Source organism: Lathamus discolor, chromosome 13, assembly GCF_037157495.1.
Source record: "Lathamus discolor isolate bLatDis1 chromosome 13, bLatDis1.hap1, whole genome shotgun sequence".
Lineage (NCBI taxonomy): Eukaryota > Metazoa > Chordata > Aves > Psittaciformes > Psittacidae > Lathamus > Lathamus discolor.
In genome coordinates this window covers 12,894,417-12,915,637 of record NC_088896.1, presented here as the reverse complement: position 1 = coordinate 12,915,637, position 21,221 = coordinate 12,894,417, and the positions used below count along the sequence as shown (strand labels likewise).

Sequence of the window (21,221 nt, the reverse complement as noted above, 5' to 3'; positions counted from 1 at the left end):
GAGCAAGGTAGTACCCTATTTTGTTACTGTTTCACAGGCCTTCAAGAAGATACACACTAGTTAACTTGAATGGAAATACCCTGAGGAAAAGGCAGAGCTCTGCCTGCAGAATGATGGTGAAAATGACCCTGTCTTTGGGTTTGAGGGAGACTGGATTCTTGTATCTAAATCCATTTTCAGAGGCACACAAAAAAGCAGTAGTAATTCACCTGACAAAAAGGAAGGCAAATGCCTGTGTTGGCAAAGAGCTCATGAGAGGAGACAGGCAGAATTAAAAAAATGCACAAAAAGCAGCACAACAGCCCCTGTACTGGGCACTGGGAGACAAACCCCTGGATCTCAGCATGGACTTACAGGCTACAAACTTTGTATACACATAGACTTCACAGGGACATGGCGTATGAGAGTCAAAACCAAAGCCATCGCTGTAGAAGCATTAAAGAACTGAAACAGTGGTGTCTGTGAGATCAATGGCAACAAGATTACCTGGCCTGGTCTACGGATTTTCAGAGCTTTCCACTCAAATTCTTGTTTGAATTAGACCATTTTTTGCTAATGCAGCTACCCTTCAGTCTGTAGCATTTCGTAAGTCTACTGAAGCCTAAACTCAAATTATTTCTTTGCTGTCAAGAAACTCATTAGGCATTATGAATCATGAATTTACTCATTATGCAATATGAATTTACCAAACTTCTAACTACTCAATCTCATACATTTCTCAGAGAGAGTTTTCCCGTGACAAATGGAAGACATTTAACCAAAGACCTTACAGGAACTATTGCTTCCATTTTCAGCACCTAAATAATGAAAAGCACAGAAAGTCACAGGGAGAGAGCACTGCTGCAACTGAGCAGCTGTGCAAATGCAGTCCAGGAGTTTTGCAACTGGAACATTCTCTCAAGTTGTACTTTCTTTACAGTTCATCCAAACTACATCTCAAATCAGATCAGAAATGACAATACAATACCCTACAAAACATCATCAAGCTTAGCAAAAAATCAATGGCTTGAGACCAAACCCCAACTTTAACACAAAACTCCAAATACTCACAAGCTTTTTAATCCTGTTCTTTAATGCACGAGATAGAACAACTCATTAAAAAAAAAAAAAAAGGGGGGGGGAAAGAGGAAAAGCATGAACACAGTAACAGGAACATCTGGAGTCAGCTGAGGCAGTTGCCAGACCAGTCAGGGCTGGATCAAAATTGTTAGCTTGCCTTATGGATCAGCTGAATGCAAAGCTGCAGTGACTTCAGAAAATTCAGTGCATATCTCCTTTTGTTAACACAGAACACACACGCCTGGGCTGCCACCTTTAATCCCTTTATAAAAGGAAAAGCAGAATAAATGCACCTGGAGAGCAGGCACCTAAAATGACACTTTGCAGCTCTTCCCCAGGACTTGAGTGGTATTTTATGGCATTTATCCATGCTACCAGAAGCAAGTGTGTTGCATATGTTGGGAAACTATCACACGCTATGGCAGTAAGAGTGGACAAGCAGCAGTATTTGCATGAAGTAAGAAATTTACTGCTATGATAACACTAGACCCCAAAGCCAGGCCACACACAAGTAGGAAAAACATTAGCAAACAGGTCTTTGAAAACAGTGTCCAAAGAGAAAAAACCTGCATCCAGGTAAACATAACACCCTAAAATAAAGGCCTGTGACTGAATGCATGGAAGCAGTGCCGTGTTTTCTAGTGTAGGTTAAAAATTCATTAAGAGTTTCTCAGAGGAAGTCTCCTCTCCCAGCAGAACTCTACCTCCATAACTGCAAGCAATGGAAGTTTATCTGGAATAAACTGAAAGCTCAGCACTGCTCAAAATCAAGGCAAAACTTCCAGGCTAGTGAAATTCATCTTAGATCACACATGTCCATTCAACTTAACACTATTTTTGCAGCTTTGAAACATGAAAACTAATAGCAGCTGAAAAACTCTAAAATCAGCATCTGTGTGAATAACCTGACTTTAAGCTCTTTATGGAGTGGCGGAGAAGGAAAATGGAGGAAGATGCTCTACCAAAACTGAAATGATGACCCATTGCAGGGATGCTGTTTTTAGAAAGAATTTCTTTTCAAGGAGAATTGAAGTTATAGGAATATTCATTATTATCCACCGTCAGCCCTGACACTCTCAATCTGAGCAAGAAGTGAGGGGGACAGGGACAGTTTGTGAAGCTCAGCAGTTAGTGGGTGAGACAATGGGTACAGTCCTGGAGAGACCATTTCTTTTGGTAGTACACGAAGTTTTTCACATGTTGGTGCTCATCCTGGACTGGCTGTTTGCTGGAGTAAGTTCCCCTTGGCTACCTTCTCTTGGAGGAGACTGCAACAAGACCAAAACACATCCTAGTCAGTGATGTGTAAATACCCTGCAGGGTGCTTCCTGAGAGACCAAATGAAGCATAGCTGAAGAACAGCAGAATTAACAGCAGTGGGAGAGCACACCCCCAATTCATAAATAACGATGGCTTTCAAAAGCTTTGTCTTTACAACTTCTACAGTTACAGTTCACAACAACTGTTCCTAAAAAAGTCAAATCCGAACTTTTAAGGCACTCTTACTTACTACGTACAAGTTGCTGTTGGCCCTAGAAGTTGAATCCTATCTGCCATTTAGTCATCACAGAGATTAATATGCTATAGAATTTTACATGTTCTGTGGCAGACAGCCCATCTTCCCTGAGGGCGTTCTTTTGGAACTGCATCCTGGAAGGAATACTCCAAGCAATTCATGCATTTTTTACTTCCTCTGCCAAAAATATTACTTAAACCAATCTTTGTTTTGATAAAAGATATGTAACAAATGAGTAAGTTAGAATCAACCCAAACATGTGAACTTCAGCGGACATTCTGCACTGTATAAGCCAGTGAATGTGTTGGCCAGAAACATCTGTTCCTCATACATTTATATTTACTACTGTGAGAATCTGTCCAATCATAAGCACAATAAATCCATTCCCCCCCCCCGCCCCAGAATCTTCAATTCACCAATTTTGACAGTTTCAGTTTAAAAAAAAGAAAAAAAATTAACATCTTTACATTGTCTCAAAGTCCACATTTAACACACCCATACCTTCACATGTATTTGGTTGCGCAAGACCGCAGCACGCAGGATCATGGCTTTGGCACGGCGCTGAAACTCTTTGCCCATTAGTAAAGACTTCTCAAAAGTTGTGCTACGCTGATCTACATCTCGAGCGTAAAGAATCTGTAACCAATACAGAGAACTGTACACAAGAGCTATGACAGGGTTGCACAGCAGGAAGTCCTTTCTGCACAAGGGAACAAACCCAAGGTATCATGGACTCCGAGTTTACACACAGCTCAGCCCTAATGAACATACCAGTCACAACAGATGAATGCAACTTCAAAGTGTTCCAGAATGGAGAGTTTCTAATCTTAGTACAGCTGTTCAGTGGCTCTGATGGACTCACCTTACTGTGCGAGTCTATTCTGGCATTGATCAGTCCCTCCAGGATCAGCTGTGTAAGTTCATCTTCCAGAGCAGCCACTGTAGTATTAAAAGCAGTGGCCATCTTGCGCATATCTGCTGACACATAGGGGCTGAAGTACTAGGAAGAAGAAAATACACAGTTGCCAACTGTACTCCCTACCCTCTGGAAAACCATGGGAAAAGCAATTACGAAGATACGGCCTTTCTTACTGTTCTTCCAACTCTGAAGATTACCTGAATAAGGGCACGATTTCGAATCTGGGTATAAAGTGTCCTGACATGAGGTGCAAGGTACATGTCCAGCAGCAGGTTGTCCTGTGCAAACAAAACCAAACACAAACAAAAGTAAAACGGACATCCAAATATTATTCTTATGTTCTGAAACAAATATGTGTATATAGCTACACCTTAAGGGTACTACACTACAGCAAGACAATACCGTAAAACAAGAATGAATAAATATAGCAATCTATTTAAAAAAAACTTGCTAAACTACTCCCAATTTCCATTTGCCTTACCACGAGACAGAAGACACAGAAGAGCTGAACACTCTTAGTAGCTACTTTTAACAGTCTCTGCTTCTCACTAAAGGCAGGCAAAGGGTCTGGTTCTGCACTCTTACCCTGCAACTCACCTTCATCTCATCCAGCATCTTCAGGCACGAAGCATATTTAGATTCATAAAACTTGAAGATGATGTCACGAACCTGTGGCTCCAGCTCCAAGAACAATTTGAAGGAGCTACAGGTAAAGATGACAGTGATAAGACATTGGAACCCACCACTTAAATACCCCACAACCCCATTACTCCAAGTTGCAAGGTTACAAACGCTCACTAAGATTTGAAAATGCCAAGATTTTAGTCTAACAGACCACACAAACCATTTTCAACAGGGCTGGGAACCTGAACACAAAGAAATGCAGCGCAGCATCAGAGCTATGGCGAAGGAAGGCAAGAGACTTCTGACAAACCAAGCAGTAGAAGTGTTTGATAACACAAAACAAAAAAATATTAGTGGGAATATGTCAAAATGAGGACACACCACTAGAAAAAATAGGCCATGTTTGTGCATGCAGTGTGGTCTGCACTAGCCATCTTTTGTGTTCCCTTTCAAAGCACAGCTTTCACCAAGGACAGCATGGCATAGATAGGCAGGTTGAGCATGCAACTGTCTAGGGAAAATAACCTATCGTAAGTGTGGGAAATCTTTGGGATGCACACTCTTTCTCAGCGCTCTCCCAATTCTCCATCACAGATTTGCAAGCCCTGGGATCTCAACCTATGAATCAGCCAATAAAATAGCAGTATAACAACCCTTTTCTCACATCAGTTTAAAATTATTGCTTCCATACACTTGGCTGACAGGAATTCAGTATCACTGCAATTCGATCTATGACACACAAATACCCATTTTCTTCCCAAGGTTGTAATTCTCTTAACCTCATATATGTCATAGATTACGCCGTAAGTTGCATTAAGAATTATTAAATTGCATTAATACAACTAATGTACACCAGAACAAGTGATAACATGATGGCAAATTATCTTACAGCTGCCTCTGTAGGGTTCTACACCTCTGAATTAATATCCGATATGCGCCAGTGATGGAGAGAAAACTGGGCTATGCATATGCCGGATTTGACCTGAGCTGGAAACTGCCATTGTAATATGAAAATTAACCACTGTGGTTTAGACAGTGAAATGTCACTTAATGCTATAGCCAAACTGAGGCTCTGTGATTCTTTTTCTCCTATATAAGAAAGCTATCACTCCTGACAGAATCCACTCTCAACTCCCATGTCCCAAAAGATGTCCAGGACATATGAACTCCTCTCAAGGCATCACTCACCTGCTGGAGATAACATTTCGTTGCAGTTCCTGACGGTCAAAGGTAGCAAGGGCACAGAGACCCCCATACACGGCCACATTGCTGGGAGATAACAGCTGGAAAGAGGGCAGGGAGAGAGACAGGAAGCTGTCACTGACTACTAAAATGGCAGAGGATGGAATTAAGTATTCTGCCCCAGGCCTCCCCTTCACACAGTGACAAGATTAGGCCCTGTCAAATGCAGTGGAACCACTCAGCATGCTCTCAGGCATTCACCCAGAGCCCTAGTGACTGGCCACTGTTAGGAGAGCAGAAGCCAATTCCAACAGACAGATTGAGCTACAAATACACAGATCTGAGATGTGAGACACACAGATCTCACAGGTAGTTCCCATGTCATCTAGAGTATATCATTTAGAGAACCCAAGAACTGAGACTACAAAAGAAAAATGAAACTCAAAACTGAAAGCCCAAAAAACCAACACAATTCACAGCACCACCAAACTATGTGGGAGTGCTGTGAGAATAACTACAAGATCTGAATTTTACAGGCTAATACTTAGATGAATTACAACCCCTTCAAGACATGCACACACCTCCCTCTTGGTCCTCACCTCAGGGAAATCACAGTGATCAAATGATGCTAGTAAGAAGCACTTTGCTGCCTGTTTGTACTTCCGAGCAGCTAGTTCAGCCAAGCCTAGGAACCAGGAAAAGTTAGTTTATGACAGCATACAAATGAGGAGAAACTGCAAAATCCAGAGAGTCCAACAGGCCCCTGGCACGGTTGCTAGTGCCTTCAATACTGAAATGAAATGAAACTCTCAGGCAGTATCTAGTGTCCCTTGAACTACACTGACTCACACTGGCATCCTCTCTGAAGAAATTTAGGAGAAGAAAGAAACAGCAAAAACAAGTCAGCAGTTACATCTCATCAGCTCTATCAAATTTTGCATCTCTGGTGAGAAAATAAAGTCTGACAAATCTGAGAGAAAAAATAAACCAAGTGTACACTGCCATCAAAGAACCCTGTGGACAGCTAACAGGCAGAATGATGGGGAGACAATACAGGAAGCTGAAGGATTCACTCACCTGCTGCACATTTCAGTTTGGTGAGAATTGCTTGTGTCTGGCTGTCTCTTTCTCCTCTTTGCTAAAGGTTAAGAAAAAGCAGTAGTGAGCAAACAGTATGAAAACCATTTTGATCACAACTGTCCTTGAGATAATTCATCCTAATAATTAACCTGCAAATCTCAACAGCAAGATAACTTCATCTTATTTGTCTCAGGAAATATAGCAAGAACTGAGGATAGGAAGTCTGGTTTTACCATGAGTCAGATTTCCTACAAACAAATCATGGGAGAAAAGCAACAACAGAAAAGAAATAGTACAGCAGCCAAGGAGACTGAATTAGAGAACAAATAGGTTGTAAGACGAAAGAAGTCTTATAGAGAGCAAGCAATGAAGGGGGAAAGGAATAAATAGTTTTACAAATTTTGTAGACAGAAAACAAAGGGAATATTCATGCAAGTTAAAAAGCAGGACCTTACTTCTGCAATTTCTGGTGTAGACTCAGCCTTGCTTACATAGCTCAGAACATGAGACCAATTCTGGAGGTAGACACTGACCTGTAAAGAGCCAGAAATAGTGTAGAACACGCATGGATAAACGGTGTTACTTTAGATAAGCAGTATCATTACAGGCATGAGAAGTGTAACCAGAGCAAAGTATAGGTGGACTTCATAGCAGGTACCAGAAAGACGCCAAGTACCACTTCCTGCAAACCCTCCTACCTTGATGACATTGAGGCACATGTTGATAACATGTTTAGCACTGGTGCAGTAATCACGGGCTCGTGAGTAACACTTGAGAGCGTTGCTGAGGTCCCCACAGTCAAGGTAATGATCCCCTAAGTCATCATGGCCTCTCCTGGAGCACAGGAATTAAAATACCAATGAACTGTGTGCTCAGAAATGGACACAGTCAGTTTGTTTCAAACAAGTAACTCAACACACTGACCTAAGGCACTGAATGCAGTTGACATCCTGTGTTAGGTGCCTGGAGGAGCAAAATGCTCTTCCTTGCTCCAGCAGAGCCTTCTGCATCTCACCTGATACTCTCCTTGATGGAGTTCCCTTTGTAATTTTTCAGATCTGTGTCGAGTTTCTCCAGTTTAAGAAGAGCTTTTTTGCGTGTAGCTTCAACCCAAGCTGAATCAAGAGGAGGGGGTTCAATTCCACTATCAGGGACAGCATCAGGTGTATTCTGCAGTTCTCTGAAAGAAAAGAGTTCGAGCAGGGCTATTATGTTGCAAACTTTTCAAAACAGAGGTCTGCTAAGTGGCCCTGCTATCCTAACTAACAGCTCTGAACACATAAACCAGACCAAAGAGAAAACAAGGATGGGGGAGTGGGGTGGGGGGGGAAGATGCCAAGATCGCCCGTGAAAACAGTAACATCAATCATGAAAGCACCACAGATGTTCACAAATTCTTCTCAAAGTTATCCTACTGATCTTTTGCAGATATTTTATTGACAAGCAAGTCATTGATAATTTTTCAGAAACAACCTGCTCTATAAAACAACTGAAAGCAAGCTAGTAACAGAGCTGCAATGGAAACATTTAATGACTCTAAAGAGTCACTGAATCCAATCAAACATCTCTATATGGGACACAGGGTGCAAGTGTTTATAAGCTCTCTCCCCAGTGATATTGCAATAGCTTGGTTGCAAACCCGCACTGTACAGATACTATCCAACTTCTTTTTCCATCCAGCTCAGATCAACAACAGTGGCACTGAACTCACATGCCAGTATTTTAAACATTCTGAGTTTTTTGGGTAGGGTTCTTTGGGTGTTTTTGCCAACAGTCCTTTTCACAGACTGCAGTGAACATACCGTCACACATACATGGTAAAGACTCCCAGGGCAAAACAGAAAAGAAATCAATATGCATAGGAACAAAAATAATGCAAAGACAGGAAGTGTGGATGGCCAAGTGATGTATCAAAGGCTATTCCTCAACCAGCAAACTTGTTGGGGAAGGGGGACAAACCAAAAGAAGACAAACAGATATGGTTTTAACTTCTGAACACCAGAGCATTTAGAAGAGGCTTCATCTCCAGAATGTACTAAGAAAAGACAACTGTGCTCATTAATATTTGAAGCAGTTGCAAGGACTAAGCTCTCCTCAATATCTACCTGTAGCTTTTTAAAATACTAAGACTTCAGAATGAGATTATGTCTTTAGTGTTAATCTTTTTAAAAAGCATGAGACCTTAGGCCTGAACACAGATATTTCACTGCTATCAAATTCTAAGGGTAAAGACAATTTGCATAAGGAACATGCTATTATTATATGCAAAGTCCCAAACTGTGGCACCCTGGTCTTAAATAAAAAAGCTCCCCAGGTTCCCATGATCTTTTAGTACCTGGTGGCCTCAGACAACTTTCTGTGTATTTCTTCGTACACATCAACATTGAAAGTTCTCTGGACAAATGAAAGAGCCATCTTGAGAGCTTCCACCCGCAGCTGGGGGCAGTGATCAGCAATGAACTGCAGCCGCTCGATTCGCATCAGCCCACTGTAGCTCGAGGCGTACTGCTCCAAATCCTGCAAACAAGACCTGCTCTTAAAAGGTGAAAATGCAACACAAAATCAGGCTACTACTCTGTGACCTGCACAGGTTTGCCTGCAGCCCTGACAGTTTGCATTCTTTTTTTCCCACTAATTTCTTAAAATATCTCCTCTGAGAACAAGATCTTTTACTCTTGAGGAAGGATTTGAGTTTTAAATTCTGAACACTTAACAGATTTTAAGCCTTGGGGTGAATGGGAGAAGATAAGCACAAAATGACTAGTAAAGAAATGATACAGCATGGCAGGGAGATTGCCTGAAGACAGAAGTCCACATGCAAGCAACTGTAGCAGTGTTCAGGGCAAAGTCAAGCATTCAGGCAGTAGGAAACACCCAATGCAGGTTGCCTGCCCACATCTAATACACATCCTGTGTCATGTCTGACCCCCTCACCCCTGCATGTCTAAATTAAGATACCGTTACAGATGTCACAGTAGCATTTGCTAACATGAATGACCTTGCTCTGAGATTTGAACACCACCATGTGCACTGAAAATTTGTGTTTAGGATTCTTGCTTTATTTGCCTCATAACTTCAAAAATACAATGACACAAGCATTCTTTCTTCCACGATTTCACGCCTGATGGCATACAATACTCCTGAAATCCCCAAGTAATTTCACTTTACTCTTCAGCTCTTTGAATGTCAAAGGGTAATTATGGTCCTTCACATCAGTTACAGCGAAAATTGCTAAGTTTTGTGGCACATTAGGTCTATAGCAATAGCAAAGACAAAGGTCACAATGTAATTGCTTCATCACTCTAGCTTCGGAACAGAATTGAAATGCAATGAAATCAAACAAGGCATCAGGTCATACACTAAAAACCAAACCAAACAACAAACAAAAAAGACAAAACTAACAAACCAAACAAAAAAAACACTAAAAAAGAGAGCTGTGCAGTACACAGCAAGTAACCATGTGACAATTGTTAATAACGCACAGGGACAAGAGGAACCATTTAAAGCTCCAGAAGTTATGTGAGATCCAAAGCTTCCTAACTAAATGCTTTATTTTGCAATTTCAATGTTGCTTTAACTTTTTCCAATCAACATTTTTGTTCTCTTCTGCAACAACCATCTCTCACTGTACAGAGCTAGTACATAAAAATTGCTCAAAGGATCGAACAATCAATTAAAAATTGAAGAAACTGATACGAGCAAATACAGCCTTTTATAACTCTACAGTTCTGTGGGCTTTAGTCAGTCTCCAGAGGATCAAACAACAAAAGAATTCGATCCTGATTTATATACTTAGAGCACCTGAGCCTTGCTCCTGAAAGACCAAGCCTCAAAATACAGGGATTACGCGTCTCTAAGTAATCACAGATGGACTAAACTATCTCAGAATGGAAACTGTCTCAAACAGGCAGCAAGCAGGAAGTCACAAAGCAGCAATTCCTCCTTCATCTCAGAAAGTTCAGTACAGGTCAGTATGTGACTAGGAGCTACAGAAGAGATCATGGCTATTAACCTCTACATAACAACTTGATAAGGAGTAAAAAGAGGGTTTTTCCAAAACCTCAAAGGAAGAGTCCATGCCCAAGAAATGTAATCCACTAGCCCTCAACCAACACATACCAGAGTGGGGTTCTCCACCACATAGTTGATATCAGGTGCATTTTGCTGATCTTCTTGTGGATCTACGTCAATCTGCATGGGTTCTACTGCACCCTAGAATTGCAAAATGAGGTGAAAAGTAGTTTATTACATTTGGGCACAAAAAGCCCCATGCGATTCAATCTATTAAGAATTTGCTTAAACACACATTCATTTTTTAAATGAAAAAACACTCTCCAGTCTTTGGACATGTTTAGGATTTTTCTCTAGCAATACCACTACTCAGCACCATGCTTTGTCTCAAACAACCAGCACTAAGGCTCAGCATTCCCACAGAACATTTTATTTTGTTTGGTAGATTATTACGAAAGACAGTGAAGGGGTCAATAGATCTGGTTCTACAAAGTATCTCAGGCATGCATACTAAATGCCATATGATGTTGCATTTCTCCTCCTTGAACAAGTGCAGGCATTAACATTCAGCTCAAGAAGCTCCAGAAGTACCCCAAAAATCACAAGAAGCTTTCAAAGGTGCTTTACTCAGTGCTTAAAAGTAGTTGCTGGGTTTTTTTCTGGGGGGGGTGGGGGGTGTGAGGAGACAAAAAAAAGATGACAACTGTTACACTTTTAAGAGTATTAAAAATATGTAAAGAACAGAATGCAGAATGATAATTCCAGAGATCCTAACAAATACTGGGGAAAAAAATATTATCAGTTGAACTACCCCAGTATCTGAGTCCAACTGGTCATGCATACCATCTTTTGCAGAACAGCAGAATTTTTTTCTCCCAGTATATCTTGCACTGCTTTGAACCAGTTCAGTGACATCAGTACAACTACATCAAGACAGTGCCTGCAGGTATTCCCATTTAAGAAGTAACCTAGTTAACACTTGGATGGGAGACCGCCTGGGAATACTGGCTGGGGTTAAACCATGACAAGGACTAATTTACTATACAGTCCCACAAACAAAACCAGCATGCTAGCATGAAATTCTTTTCCTTCTCCTAGTCAAAAGTGTGCTGAACATTCACCCCACGTATTATGATTTTAACTTAGGAAAAACAAGCTGAATGTCTTCTTACAACATGCTGAATGTGCGCAGATACTGCCATAAGCAGCACCTGATTTGAAGCAAATTGTACAAGTGGGCCTTAGAAAAGATAAAAACACATTGTCCCCACCAACACGGAATTATTTCCATGGTTTAATTGATTTTGTTGTCTGTTAAGAAACAAATTATTAGAGGGATCTGGGGGTTGGGTTGGGGTGTGTCTGAGGAGGAATAGGGCAGCTCCAGATTTCCTGGCTCTAAAATTTGATCCATCTTGTATTCCCCCACAGCCTGCTTATTCTTTCACAGACTGGTACGTACCAAATAGGCACGTGTCTCAACACTGATGTGGGTCTCCCAGAATCATATAAAAGCATACAAATGTCTGTTTCCTAGCTTGGTATTTTCTGCACAAAGGAAAGGGAGAAGGATGCAAAGGAGAGTTTGACTGTTCAGATCACCACCCAGGAAAACCGTGCATATGAACATTTAAGACATCACACATTGAGACCATTACTTTTCCCATTTTTATCTACTTTATCTCTTTTATCAGAAACACTAAGTGTCAGGGTTGTTTTTTTTAGGCTGTGTTTGCCTACCATAATAAAAACCCGATATGGGCTCCTTAGAAGAAATCAGCATTAGAGAAATTAACAGTAACTCCAGCTGGTGGAACAGAATGATCTGTGTCCTGCTGCGCTGGTAGGCTGTACTCTGCCTTTCTCTTTTAACTCCAGATAAGGAAAAACACAAGTGGGCTGAAAGTCCCACTAGGACAGGCAACCTCAGACATTTTCAAGCTAACTCTTTATTTGGGAATATGCAAAGTTCAATTAAGAACTACTCAAGCCAATAAAATAATGCTCATTCCCAAGATTTCCTGAGCGCAGCACGGTACCCAGTTGGAAAGTTCCTCACAAGGCCTCATACAGACCGATTCTCTGGTGCTCCCCTGAAGTCTCCAACTGTACTCAGGAAAAGGTGTGACCTACTGCGGGGGGTGCAGTGCAGACCTGCCACTGATGAAGAAGCTGAGCTGGATGCTGAACTATCCCTCATTCTGTCCCGACTTCCTGCAACCCTGTGGCCTGACAGAGAACTTGCTAGCTGCTAAAGGAAAGAGAGACCGTTAACTCGCAAAGGGATCACCTGTGCTGTTACTGAAGGTCCAGGCTCTGTACACCGACCCTCTCTGGGCTCCTGCGGCTTTCCCCCTGTACTGCCGATTCTCAGTTCCTCTTCATCGCCACCTCGGTATACCCTGCGCCACTACCCAGGCCCTACCTACGGCACACACAACGCGAAAATCAAGCAAGGGGGCCGCTGCAGCGGCGAGGAACGCCGCGAGCGCCGGAAGACTACAGGCTGGGCGCTGCTCACTGCGATCGGCAGCGGAAGCGACACAATGGACCCGGCGGAAGAGCGAACGAAGGCCTAGGGCCGGCCGAGAGCGGCCCCCCTTCCCGCAAGGCAGCCCCGGGCGCGGAGCCGAAGGGGAAGGCCGCACCGCGCCACCCGGAGGCCGCGGCAGGGCCAGGCCGCGCCATCGAGCACCGCGCGGGAGCGGCGCGGGAGCGGGACCGGCGGCGGGGGCCCCGTACCTGCAAGTTAAAGACCTGGACGGGCAGCGGCATCCTTCCCCTCGCGGCTACCACTTCCGGTTGACCTGCCCGCCTCTCCCTCCGCTTCTGCTTCCACTTCCGGCCCGCGCGGCGCCGCCAAGCCGCATCCGACAGGTGAAGCCCTTAAAGGGGCCGCGGCCCGGCCCCCCCTTCCCCCCGGCGCACCGGGCGGCGGCGTGGGAGCGGCGGGGCTGCGCGGGGCTCCCGTCGCTGCGGGGCCCGGCCGCGCTCTACGGCCCACGCCGCCCGGGGCGGCCTCCCCCGCCGGTCAGAGCGGCCCGGGCTGCCCGGGCGCTGCCCTCTGTCGGCCGCGGCCGCCGCCTGGCCGGGACCGGGCGCTGCTGGGGGGAGCGGGAGGCGCGGCCGGGCTCCCGGCGCCGGCCCGCCCGGACCCGACGCCTGCCTGCGGGGCCATGAGTCGGCCGAGCAGCGCGGCGCGGGCCCGCGGGGCTGCAGCATGAGCCCCTGCCTGGGGCTCCGCAAGGCCTGCTTCCTGCTGTCCGTTACCGCTGCCGCCCTCCTCCTGCTCCTGCTGCCGCGGGGGCAGCCGCCCGCTGCGCCCCGCCGCCGCCCGCCGCCCGCCGCCGGGTCGAGCAGGCCCCCGCCGCAGCGGCCGGTCTCCGGGAGCAGCGCTGTGTCCGGCACGCGGACGAGCTCTCCCGGGGCGCTGGGGGACGGGGCTGGAGGCCTCGCCGGCAGCTCGCAGCTCGTGCGGAAGAGCCTCCCCGGGACCGCCGGGGGCTCGGGCAGAGAAAGTCTGGAGCTGAAGGACATCTTCATTGCGGTGAAGACCACGAGGAAGTACCACAGGAGTCGGCTGGACTTGCTGCTTCAGACATGGATCTCCCAGGCCAGGGGACAGGTGAGCCGGCGCAGGCTGCCAGGGCCTCACCCCGCGGCTTTCCCGGGCGGCAGCTGCGTGTTCTCCTTGTGTGTGCTAAAAGCATCTTTCTAGGGAGATTGAGGAAGGTCTCAGCCTACCTCCAAAAGGGTTCGTCGTTGCTTGGGGCAGTTACGTGCGAGCTGGGATCAGTGGTCCAAGCAGAAGCAGTCTGCTGACTTGTATGACTGGAAAATGCTACAGGATAGTGAAAGATCCTGAGTGCTGGTACATCTAAGGCGAAGTTTTGTCTAAGTAGTTCAGCGACTTAGAATTGCCATAGAATAATGTAGGATTTGTTCCCTTGTTTAGGAATTTCAGTCCATTCAAGCATGTTAATGCTTTGCCCAGCAGTTGGAACAAGACTGTTACCACCAGGACCTTTCCACCCTTTCTTTCTTTTCTTTGAGCTTGCTTAACACCTGAGGATGACTCTCAGCCAGAGAGAGGGCATGAAGTTGCAGAGGGAGGGAGGTATTACCAAAAAAGACAGTCATTCCTATATGGAAATGAGCTGTCTGTAGCCTTAGCTGGGGGAAGTAAAATCTTCGATGCTGAAATGATTTATTATTTTACTGAAATGAGACTCTTCTGTTTGCAGTGTAAGAGCTTATCAAATAAGGCAGGGGCTAAAGTTCCTGGGGTTCTCCCCACCCCACTTCCGATGGCTACTGTGAAGTAAACTAACAAGAGAGAAACCTTCAGACTTCTTACTGCAGATGACCAAAGGTGGAACTAGTTTCTGAAATTCTTGAATGCGGACAAACCATTTTTGTCTTTCACAGACATTTATATTCACGGACTGGGAGGATCGGGAGCTACGTCTGAAAGCAGGTAAGCTGTGTAGTGTAGGTGCATGCTGTCTGCTAGAGCTGAGTGTTGTCTCTGTCATACTTGCCCTAGAAGTTGTTCTTTCATGCCGTACAAGCAATTAGGGAAGTTAAGATAGAGAAAACTTCTCCTTTCACAGGAGAATATGCTGCTCCTTCTTACCACCTGGGCAAGACGCCTGGAACTTCCTGAATACTGGGTTCCCCTTTGCACCCACTTCCTTCTTGTTAGTAATGTTAAGTCTATCTGTTCCAAAGTTATATTAGGTATTTCCTTTGCATACGGTCTCATGGCACTATTCACATACCCTGTGCTCACATTTTTATGTTCTCTACAGCCCACATGCCATATGCATAACCCATAAGACCTGTCCTGCAGTTCACTCTCCATTTGTGCACCATATGCACTTAAGATATACTGTATTTCTGCCAAATGTGCCCTGCTTTTGTAGTCTTTTCTGGACTACGCATGCTTCTCAAACCTGGAAGAGCTGATCTGTGATTTTCTAGGGGATCATATGATCAACACCAATTGTTCTGCTGTCCATACCCGGCAAGCTCTCTGCTGCAAGATGTCTGTGGAATACGATAAGTTCCTGGAATCTGGGCAAAAGTAGGTGAAACACATTGTTCTGATTGACTTTGTTTCTTCCAGTTCTGTATTCACAGGAAACTTGAATAACCTTCTCTGCTCCAGTAAGGAGTGCAGTGTTAGCTAGAATGTAGTAATGAGCAGAGGAAAGAAGCACAGTATGAAGCCATGTTTGTAAACCATCATTATCTGAAACATGGAAAAGATGATAATCTAAAGAGGGTTATTCATTTCAGCCTCTTTCCAGAATTAGAATCTGTGGATGCTTTCATCTTGCAAAGTTTGTCATTCAAGACAATGGGAAATACTTTTCTGCTCCAAGCATGGAAGACTTAAGACTCAGCTGTTAAACCTATAACTCATTTCTTTGCTCTGCATAACTTTCTTATTTTGTTTTATTTGAAGATGGTTTTGCCATGTGGATGACGACAACTACGTGAACCCTCGGACTCTCCTGCGTCTCTTATCTGCCTTCTCACACAGCCAGGATGTCTACGTGGGGCGACCAAGCCTGGACCATCCCATTGAAGCAGCTGATCATGTCCAAAGTGATGGATCAGTAAGCAAACTTTGCAGTTAGTCTAAAAGACATCCTGACCTTCTAAGCTTTTAAAAGCTTGAGAGTTTTTAGGATTCCCTGATAAAAACAAGTTACATAATCTGCAAGCAACAAACCTGGTGGTTTTTCAGAGGTAGGGTGCTGGGTTAAATGAATCTTCAGTCTTACCTCCTGTGCATATGTACAATAGGTTTGTTTCCTGGGTGGATGTCTGTTTCTCTTCCTTTACTCAGGTATGTTGATGATCTCCAACAGTATATGGTATCCAATAGAACCTTGGGTTTCCTTCCCTGTTCAGCCAAATGGGAAAAGCTGATCATCAGTAACTACTGTGTGTTTTTCTTATTGTTCTTCAGAAGACAACCGTGAAATTCTGGTTTGCCACAGGTGGAGCAGGATTCTGTATCAGCAGAGGTCTTGCCCTGAAGATGAGTCCCTGGGCCAGGTAAACACTGTTCCTAGCTGACTTCCATTAATATGTGTGTGTGAGGTTTTAAAGCATATTTCATCTCCTGTGCTCCATCTCACAGCTTAGGTAATTTCATCAGTACTGCAGAAAGAGTGCGTCTTCCTGATGACTGCACTATTGGCTACATCATTGAAGGGCTGCTGGAGGTAAAGCTGCTGCATAGCCCATTGTTCCATTCCCATCTGGAAAATCTGCAAAGGCTACAAGGCGAGTCTGTGCTGCAACAGGTAGGGAAGCCTCATGTTCTGTTCTTATAATTACATCTCAATCTGATCAGAAAGAGTACTCTCCATAGACTTAGCACTCTTCAGCAAAGAAGGATGTCTGCAGACTTGCTCTGTGCCCTGGGAGCTGTGTCCCATCCAGTTCATTCAGTTAGGTAAAAAGCACACTTTCAGCTTAGCCAATTAGGTCATACAGCAGTGCCCTCCTTTGGGGATATGTTCTGCTACATTGAACCCTGATATGATGCTTCCATCTCATTCTGAACTGACTTTCCATGAGTCACAATAGGAGCAAGTGTAGAAGGGGGCAGTATTTAGTTTGCTTCCTATAAAACAAAGTATTTGTGTCTTTGCCTAACAAAATCTCAGTCTTAATTCATGCTATTCAAAAAGACTAGTGTAGCAGCTGTAGCAAGTACCTCTTCAACAACTAAGACATAGTTAAATGTCTGATCATTTTTAAGAATAATTTGTCTGAATCTCAAGAAACAGAATCAATGTTTCTAGGAAAAAAACATTTTTAATTGCTCGGATACCTTTTTACTCACGGGCAGTAGATGGAGCTATAAGGCTATTCAGAGGTTTTGCCTTTTGCTGTTTGGCACCGTGAACAAACGGGAGTGTGGTTTTGCCCCTGCAAACTGCTTGGCTACATTTTCTGGCAATTGTATTAGGCAGCAGAAGCGCACACTTAGGGCCAAATTCCAGCAGCATGTAATCTCCTTCACACTAGTGAATTTAACTGTAGGCTGAGTACAACCTTGCGTTGATGATGCTTGTTTCCCTGAGACTGTAACAGCTGACCCAAAATCCAGAAAATTTGTGATCAGAAAGAAACTGTAAATCATCGTGTACCTGGCAGCTGAAGATTTCTTAATGCAGTGCTTCTCAAAATTGGAGTTTGAGTTCTAAATGTTGCTGCCAGGTTTGTCACATGGCAGTCCTTCGCATGCCATTGAACAGCCACATGTTTCTATTTTCCTTCTGTACTAAGACACTACTATTGCAGATTTCAGGCAATGGCCAGTGAGGATGAACATATGTTATTTAGTGAAGGTACAGGTATTAGTGGGATTAATGCCCTTAGAGAGCTGCTTATAACTCATCTTGTCGTTCAGAGCAATGCAGCTTTCAGCTCCTTTGTTTATTCTTCCACGTTGCCTTTAAGTGAGCAGTGGTCTATTTGATAGCTACTGCTCAGTGCTATTATTGCTTATAGTAAAACTAAATACTGTTTTTCAGACGTAATCCACAGTTCAGATTAGACAGGATCCTTGGAGTCTTTCCTTATACCTCATGAATAAGCCTACTGTCCCCAGTGTTCTCTGCACTAGTGTTAAAATCTTGAAATTTTATTTGCTTTTACAGGTAACCCTCAGTTATGGAGACCCTGAGAACAAACACAATGTTGTGAGTGTGGGAGGAGTGTTTGGCCTTCAGCAAGATCCAACACGGTGAGTGTCCACTTCCAAAACAAGTTCTCCCTACCTTGTTCATGTTTATCAACTGTAAGATGTTCAGCCCCCCTTCTGGGGTTATTTTCTCATGTCAGCTCTTGTTGCTATGCCAAAGGCAGATAGACCCACTCTGTCTGTGCAGACTGCTGCACAATCAATGCTAGTATGCTCCCTGTATGGAGAATTCCAGTCTTATTTTTTTCTCCTCTCTTCATAGATTCAAATCTGTCCATTGTCTGCTCTATCCTGACACTATTTGGTGCCCTGCTAAGAAGATGTCATAATTCTTGTCCAGTCATTGACACCTGTATCTTACCCAGTTTGCATAAGACGGGAGTTGTGGTGGACTTTTTGTGGTGGTTTTTCTCCTTCTGGAAGACAACCAGAGGTATCTACAAAGGAGGTAGACAGACTCTATTTACAAAAGCAAGGTGTTCAGCTGCAGCCTGGGACATTCCAAAAAGAATCCTTGTTCTTTCATCTAGCGGCTCTTTACATAATGACTACAGTCATATGTGTTTGAGTCACTTCACACTTTAATCTGATGTCATGTGAGTCTGTGCTTGGACACATGCTAGGCAAATGCAGTACTTGCAATGTTAGCATTCTTACTGCTGCTAGGGGCTTTTAGAGGCCGCTGTCTTAAAGCTGGAGTGCTATAGCAGACTGTAGTCCCCATGGTGACAAGAGGGGAAGTTTTCACTCATCTTTCTTGGGAACAGAATTATTTAAGAGCTTCTGTGGCCTGACATATTATAACTCCCAACTGTGGGCCAGAACAGGGTCTGTAAACACTAGAAATCCTGGAATCACTAGGGTAAAAAAGGCTGAAAGCTTTAGTCATGGGAAAACTTGTGTAAGGGTAAACTTACTCAGGACTGGGTAAGAGTTGCTTGCATGCATGTTCTCCCCTGTAGTCCATGTGTACCTCCCATGGAGGTGATTGTCAGACTTGTCTCTCTTACCAGCTGAATTGCAGTGGTTGTTGATTATGGTGGTGGTCTGCCAGATCCAAGCCTATTCTCTTGATATTTGATCCTGAAGAAGTATTTGCCAGACTACATGGTAATCATCTCTCCTGTATTGCCCACAGCAGGTGGTATGAGCTAGAGCATGCTCAGTGGCTGAGGAAACACCTTGTTTCTGATGCTGTGCAGTGTCTTTTGCTGTCTGTGAGGGAGGTGGGATGCTCAATAGCAGTTAATGCCCTGAGGAAGTTTTTGATGGTATCATTTGAGGACCTTTAATTGTATGACTGTGATTACTCCAGTTTGGTCAGATAATCTGTTGATTACCCTAAGGTCTAGATCAGTGTTTATTCAATGTTTCAATAAACAGTTCATGCCGTCCCTAACAAGAGACTGTACAAGCACAAAGCCAGAAGTTCAGTGCTGCTGCTTTTTAAATTAAGTAACTTTAGTTTAGAAAGTGGAAGAAATGGAGCTGTGTTTGTTTCCTTTGCTGTTAGCCCAAACTTTGGCCATGTCAATCCTACCTGACGTGAAGAACGGTATAAAAAATGACTCTGCAAAACCTGTTTATTCTCACAAACTCTTCAGAAAATACTTGCTAGATTAGTGCTAGAGTCTGAGGCTGAGTTAAATGGGTGAATAATAGAATGGCATTGTGCAAACTGGAACTGTGGTTCAGGGCTTGAATGTGGACCTAGCAACAGTTCCAGATTTCTGAAGAGCTGAGCTCTGGACTTGAGCTCCTTGCTTTATGTGCTGCCATCTGAAAAGTGGTGTCATCTAGGCAGAGGCCTGCAGTGGATCCAAGTATGGAACTGAGCAGTGGTGGCAGTGCCCTGCCACACACTGCTCCCCACACTCTGTTTTTAACAGGAGCTTGTCAGTGCCTACCTGGGTACAGTGTCCTCTCCGCATAATTTTAGTTAATTCCACTGAGGAGCAAACAAGATGATGCTACTTGCTCCAGTCCTGCAGCTCATGCTTAAATTTCTCCTTCATGTCGACTAAGGTGACCATGAGGTATTGGAGTAAGAATGCTGCAGGGAATTGGCTCCAAGCCCAGCTTAGCACAGTGGCTGTTCCAGAACAGTTACACCTGTAATTCTAACAGCCTGTTCAGAGAAGGACTTGTGGAATTCCTGGTTGTGGAATGTTCTACCTCTTTATTAGGTCTTCTGCTCACTGGAACTGAGGTGTCCTGTGGTTATAATGATTTGTCATTAATGGCTCTGGAGATTCCTGGTGTCTGCAGAAACTGGTTGGTTGGTTTTTTTCTTTTCCTAAGCCTTGTTTTCAACAATGTTTGCAACAATTCTTGTTTTCAGTCTCCTGTAGCAGAAAGCCATGAAACTTCATGAGTTCTTGATAAGGTTTTGCCTTCAAACACTTATTCTGCACTCTTCTGTTGGAGCCTTTCTTTCTCTTCCGCTGGTAGCAGCTCTTGTAAGGTATCACAGCCAGCATGGACTGGGTAGTGATTGTGGCAAACTTGAGTTCAAAAATGACTATATGTGGATGGCAGCAAAACTGAGTAGTACAAGTTGCAAACTGTAGTCACTGGTCACCCTGACATACCTAGTTTAAGGAGCTGCCATACTCTAAGCTGGTAGGGTGTTTCTTAAACAGAGAAATGACCACGTTCTCCTGCATGGCAATACAGAACTGTTCAATCTGTCAAACTTCTGAGGTTTCTTGTGTTGACAATGCCTTAAGCTGTGTGGATACATTTGGAAGCAGCTTTTTAATCAAACTACTGTCTCATACATGAAGTGATTCTGCAAATAAATATTTAAATATGTCAAAGTCTGTTTTGTGGTATTTCTTTACATATTCTCTGTTCCAAAAGAGGACCATAAGCCCTGCAATCCAGAAAGCTGTATCCTCCTGCCAGGCTCTTGTGATACCAAATGGCCAAAATTCGTGTGAGTTAAATGACTTGGATGGGCACAGGAACAAATATGGATGAGAAGAATCCTGGTACAATCCAATGATTAACAGAGTAAAGTAAAAGAATTTAAATAAGAACTGAGTTAATTGTTGTAAATTTGTCTCTGCACTTTCCTATTCTGTTTCTGCACTTACTAA

The 21,221-nt window shown here is 43.9% G+C and overlaps 2 protein-coding genes across 4 annotated transcripts; one reads left to right on the top strand and one right to left on the bottom strand.

Moving 5' to 3' along the window:
* Positions 1–1,051: 1,051 nt before the first annotated feature.
* Positions 1,052–13,271, bottom strand: GPS1 (G protein pathway suppressor 1). 2 transcript variants are annotated; one of them, XM_065694074.1, is made up of 15 exons: positions 13,134–13,231; positions 12,682–12,816; positions 10,500–10,592; positions 8,716–8,897; positions 7,396–7,560; positions 7,079–7,214; positions 6,836–6,913; positions 6,378–6,438; positions 5,900–5,985; positions 5,307–5,401; positions 4,092–4,197; positions 3,692–3,772; positions 3,438–3,575; positions 3,077–3,211; positions 1,052–2,327 (listed from the first exon to the last, which is right to left on the bottom strand). In XM_065694074.1, exons 3-15 carry the CDS (start codon positions 10,575–10,577, stop codon positions 2,253–2,255), a joined length of 1,416 nt encoding a protein of 471 aa, XP_065550146.1. In that variant the 5' UTR covers positions 10,578–10,592; positions 12,682–12,816; positions 13,134–13,231; the 3' UTR covers positions 1,052–2,252. The 2 variants fall into 2 exon arrangements, with proteins under 2 accessions (XP_065550146.1, XP_065550145.1); XM_065694073.1 differs by lacking the exon at positions 12,682–12,816 and having other exon boundaries at positions 13,134–13,271.
* On the top strand, positions 12,941–20,939 carry RFNG (RFNG O-fucosylpeptide 3-beta-N-acetylglucosaminyltransferase). 2 transcript variants are annotated; one of them, XM_065694075.1, is made up of 9 exons: positions 12,941–14,016; positions 14,820–14,868; positions 15,375–15,477; positions 15,862–16,015; positions 16,206–16,248; positions 16,403–16,460; positions 16,546–16,711; positions 18,077–18,162; positions 18,383–20,939. In XM_065694075.1, the coding sequence occupies exons 1-9, from the start codon at positions 13,612–13,614 to the stop codon at positions 18,447–18,449; spliced, it is 1,131 nt and encodes a 376-aa protein (XP_065550147.1). In that variant the 5' UTR covers positions 12,941–13,611; the 3' UTR covers positions 18,450–20,939. The 2 variants fall into 2 exon arrangements, with proteins under 2 accessions (XP_065550147.1, XP_065550148.1); XM_065694076.1 differs by lacking the exon at positions 16,206–16,248 and having other exon boundaries at positions 12,946–14,016; positions 16,372–16,460.
* The last annotated feature ends 282 nt before the right edge of the window (positions 20,940–21,221 follow it).

Coding starts and splice junctions, on each gene's coding strand:
- GPS1 (XM_065694073.1), bottom strand. CDS start 13,166: ATGCCGCTGCCCGTCCAGGTCTTTAACTTGCAG. Junction 7,561..8,715: donor AAGTTGTCTGAGGCCACCAG/GTACTAAAAGAT, acceptor CTTTTCTTTCAG/AGAACTGCAGAATACACCTG. Junction 3,773..4,091: donor AGATGCTGGATGAGATGAAG/GTGAGTTGCAGG, acceptor TTGTTTGCACAG/GACAACCTGCTGCTGGACAT.
- RFNG (XM_065694075.1), top strand. CDS start 13,612: ATGAGCCCCTGCCTGGGGCTCCGCAAGGCCTGCTTCCTGCTGTCCGTT. Junction 14,869..15,374: donor GGAGCTACGTCTGAAAGCAG/GTAAGCTGTGTA, acceptor GTGATTTTCTAG/GGGATCATATGATCAACACC. Junction 18,163..18,382: donor CTTCAGCAAGATCCAACACG/GTGAGTGTCCAC, acceptor CTCTCTTCATAG/ATTCAAATCTGTCCATTGTC.